This window comes from Anoplophora glabripennis, unplaced genomic scaffold, assembly GCF_000390285.2.
Source record: "Anoplophora glabripennis isolate ALB-LARVAE unplaced genomic scaffold, Agla_2.0 scaffold1910, whole genome shotgun sequence".
Lineage (NCBI taxonomy): Eukaryota > Metazoa > Arthropoda > Insecta > Coleoptera > Cerambycidae > Anoplophora > Anoplophora glabripennis.
In genome coordinates, this window is record NW_019417984.1 from 1 (window position 1) to 4,195 (window position 4,195).

The following is a 4,195-nucleotide window of genomic DNA, read 5'->3' on the forward strand; positions in this document are numbered from 1 at the left end:
CCTTAATAAAGGCAGGTAGATCTTGCTCGTTGCAATGCACTTCACCTCACAAACAAACACGTCCGCTCAGCTCGGCTGTTCGCTCTGAACTGACCGGTTTACAGATATTCTGCAAACTGTGACAATAGCACAGAATATAACACAGAATAGAAGACACAATCTTAATAATTTTGTGGTCATGATTGTTGGACCTATACCTGTTCTCATATTTTAGTAAATTAACTTAATTAAATTTTTGATTTATAAATAAGGATATATTCCTTACAAAATAATTATACTTTAATTTAAAATCTGACATTTCCTATATAATCAAAAAAGGATAATACTTGTAAACTGCATTATTTTATTAAGATATTTTTGTTATTCATCAAGTGTAACAAATAATTATTAAAACATTTTGGAGAAGTCCTTTTTAGTTTATATTCCAGATTTTGTTTAATATTCCTTTACCTCCCACGTCCCAAATTGGTTTTGTAGTTATATCATTTTAGCGCGCACATCGAACCTTATTTGCGCACGCGTCTTATGGATAAAATAATTGTTCGTTCTTGTTCATTTCGATGACAAAGTTCTCGATTTTTAGCTTCATATTTTTATAATTTTACTGTAAAGTTTTTGAATAATTCCATCAGTTAATTAAATAACGGTAGTATCTTTTGATAATCTTCAAAACTAGGTCACTTCTGAATCAAGTGGCCGTTAATAAAGCCAAAAGTGTAGTGAAAAGTTTACACAGAAAAATCACGAAAATTCTTTGACAAAATGTTATAATAATTTCGAGAAGGAAAGTTTATTTTTTTTGTAAAGGTAAATTAGACTATAATTATCATCTAAAGATTTGCATTTATTGAATTATTAACATTAGGTCTCTTATTTACTGAAAATTAAAATTTTTATTAATGGTTCATTTAACTTATAACTGCTTATGACAGGATTTATTATCTAATCCTTTAAAGAAAAAATAACTAGTCTTTTGAGTTAAATTGTTGTAGATTAATTGTTATAATATATTCTGCTGTTGTAGTTAAACAGAGGTCTTAAAATGGTTTCTACAAGACAAATGACAATAGGAAACAATGGGTCTGTGGAAAGTAACCACTCTCCAACAGTCCCAGTGGAAGGTCCTGCAAAATTCACAAGACACAGTGCTTCTGCGAATATTATCGGCATGCAATATTGTAAAGCTTTATCACCACCAGTGCAATCGGTACAATTTTTGGACTTACCACAAGAAATTATAGAGAAGATTTTCGGTTATTTGTCTTTCAAGAATATTTGTCAATTGAGACTGGTAAGCATCTTTAACTTTTTCCTCCTTCAGTATTTTGTTTAATGCTTTAAATACTTCATTATTTGTTGCCTAATATTTTTAAATTTTCGCCCACCTTAACAAATTGTACTTAATTTATTATAATATTCGTTACCAGATGTGTAAGTATGTATAAATCTTTGGATTCTACCAATTTGAGTTGAAAGTGCTTTTGTTATTTCTCTAGCACATTTTTTAGTCATTTAAAAGTTTTCAACGAAAAATAAAAACAGTGCTGCTCTTTGTACTGATATTTATATATCTATTTATTATTCAAATGTCATGACAAAAAGGTTGCTACCTATTTCACTTTGTGCTTGATATCTCGATCAAGAATTTAAGCAATTTTTTTTTTTTGGATATAATGTCTATAGGCGAGTTTAACACAATGACAATTTTTTCATTTTGGAATTTTGATTTTATGCATTTTTTTAATAACAATTTTGTCAATAGTTATGTTATGGTACAGTTAGTTATATTTTTCTAGTATAAAATATCATTTCATTTGAAAAATCAAATTAAATATTGGGCATCAGCAGTTATAAATAGAAATCCTTCAATGGAGAATATAACACATTTTTCAATATATTTATGTCTTATTGTACATGCAACAAAATTTTATATCAAATGTCTTCAACAAAGATTGGCTTTGATGGCATAACAAAATTGTAACTCTTATGTGGTTGTAACATATTCCCAAAAGTACTTTTACTCAATCCATAAAGTTACATTGACATACATACCTCCTATTCGTAAATAATAATTATTATGGCACATTATTTGTAAAATAAAAGTTACGATATGAGAAATTGTATCAGAGGAGGTATTTTTTAAAATTTCTCTGTAGAAATTATATTCTTAATACAATACAGTCCGCAAAGAATTTGTGAGAACAGAAAGTAATTCTGTAAAAAATAATACAAATGCTACAATAGTTCGGTTAAATATGTATATGCAAATACCTACACAGTGAGGATGTATTTATTATTTGATTTTGACAGGTTTCTTTATAAGGTAGAACACCAAAAACATACAGTTTTTGTATACAACTCATATTTTATCTTTACTAATCAAGACTTCCCTCAAGTTTTAATTTTTTTTTCAGCTAAAATTTAAGACAATGTATTAGGTAGCGATGTATTTATATAAAATCTGAATATACCCCTGTACTCAGCAACCGACTCAATGCATACCATTGATGACCTACCATTATAAAAAAAATTGTTCAAAATTGATTAATAAAAATAACCTTTATCATTATCAGGGTGTTGATTTGAAAGGGGTCACTCTATACAGGTTGTTCAAGATAGACCTTCAATTAGATGTTTCTGGAAAACTACGCGTACTGGAATTCTGAAAATTTATGTACGGGGGTTTCCCCTAATGTTCTATCGATTGAAAATATTGGCGTCATCGTGGAACTTCCGGTTCTACCGGAAGTAGATGTCAACTCGCTTATTTCAAATGGAATGTACTATTTTTTAATTTTTGGATTCTACATCGAATTTTAAGATAAGTTTCATAACCTTACTTTATCCTTAAACTCAATAGTTTTTTAAATATTTTGACTTTTTCAAAATTTTTGAAACAAACATACCTACACTTAATCAGTTCTATCTCCTTCAATTTTTAAGATAGGAAGCTGAAATTTTAGATGGTCAATACCAAAACATGTCAAAATATCTGGAATATTCGAAAGTTGGTGCATGTTACACAGGGCGTCTAAAAAACACGGACCAATTGTGTCAAATTGAAAGTTTAATAACTCGCTTATTTTAAACAGATACCCTATGTTTTATAATGCCAGTAGATGCACCTGTTAATTCTCTTTCCATTGGTATAAGCATTCCCTATACCTAAATCCCACCGATTTTGAGATATTTGAACGTAAGTACACTGACGAATATAATTCGACAGTTAGCTGTAGGTTGGCTGTGGAAAAACATTTAAATGTCACCAAGTGTCATTACTTATTTAGCAGATCTGCTGTCATTGCTGTAAAGCGAGTTTGTCGATTTTCCAAGTGTTTTCAATAACAATGGCACACTGGGTACACAAACAACTACTACACGTCGGGGTAAATCGTCAGGTTGCAAATGGTGTATTAACATAAATGAAAATGGCTTCCATTTATGCTTCTCCAGAATTCTGTGAATAATTCCTATTGATAGACGTGAATTTATTATGCATCTCTAATAGACGCCTGTGGATAAGCGGTGAAAAATGCCAATACATTTACATCATTTTCTTCGTTGTCCACTGATGTCGTACTTTTATCATGTTTCGGGAGAAATTTTCCATTCTCAGAACAATTCTTTAATAGTCTTCTGACCATATTATGACTTGGTCTGTGCTTATTTGGATATCTTTCTGCAAACACGCGACATGTTCTACTAACAATTCGAGTACACTCCCCGTAAATGATAATTAAATTTAAAAAGTCGTCGTCTGTGTACCCAGAGTGTGCCATTGTTATTGAAAACACTTGGAAAATCGACAAACTCGCTTTACAGCAATGACAGCAAATCTGCTAAATAAGTAATGACACTTGGTGACATTTAAATGTTTTTCCACAGCCAACCTACAGCTAACTGTCGGATTATATTCGTCTCTGTACTTATGTTCAAATATCTCAAAATCGGTGGGATTTAGGTATAGGGAATGCTTATACCAATGGAAAGAGAATTAACAGGTGCATCTACTGGCATTATAAAACACAGGGTGTTCTATTTAAAATAAGCGAGTTATTAAACTTTCAATTTGACACAATTGGTCCGAGTTTTTTAGACGCCCTGTGTAACATGCACCAACTTTCGAATATTCCAGATATTTGGACACGTTTTGGTATTGACCATCTAAAATTTCAGCTTCCTATCTTAAAAATTG

General features: G+C 30.7%; 1 protein-coding gene across 1 annotated transcript in view; it reads left to right on the plus strand.

The window, feature by feature from the left end:
- Positions 1 to 538: 538 nt before the first annotated feature.
- The window catches only part of LOC108916513 (F-box only protein 28), a 15,427-nt gene continuing 11,770 nt past the window's right edge, over positions 539 to 4,195 (plus strand). The window contains exons 1-2 of the mRNA XM_018722786.1: positions 539 to 807; positions 1,025 to 1,291. Of these exons, the coding sequence (XP_018578302.1) occupies positions 1,043 to 1,291 (249 nt within the window). The 5' untranslated portion in view covers positions 539 to 807; positions 1,025 to 1,042. The remainder of the gene's footprint in view (positions 808 to 1,024; positions 1,292 to 4,195) is intronic.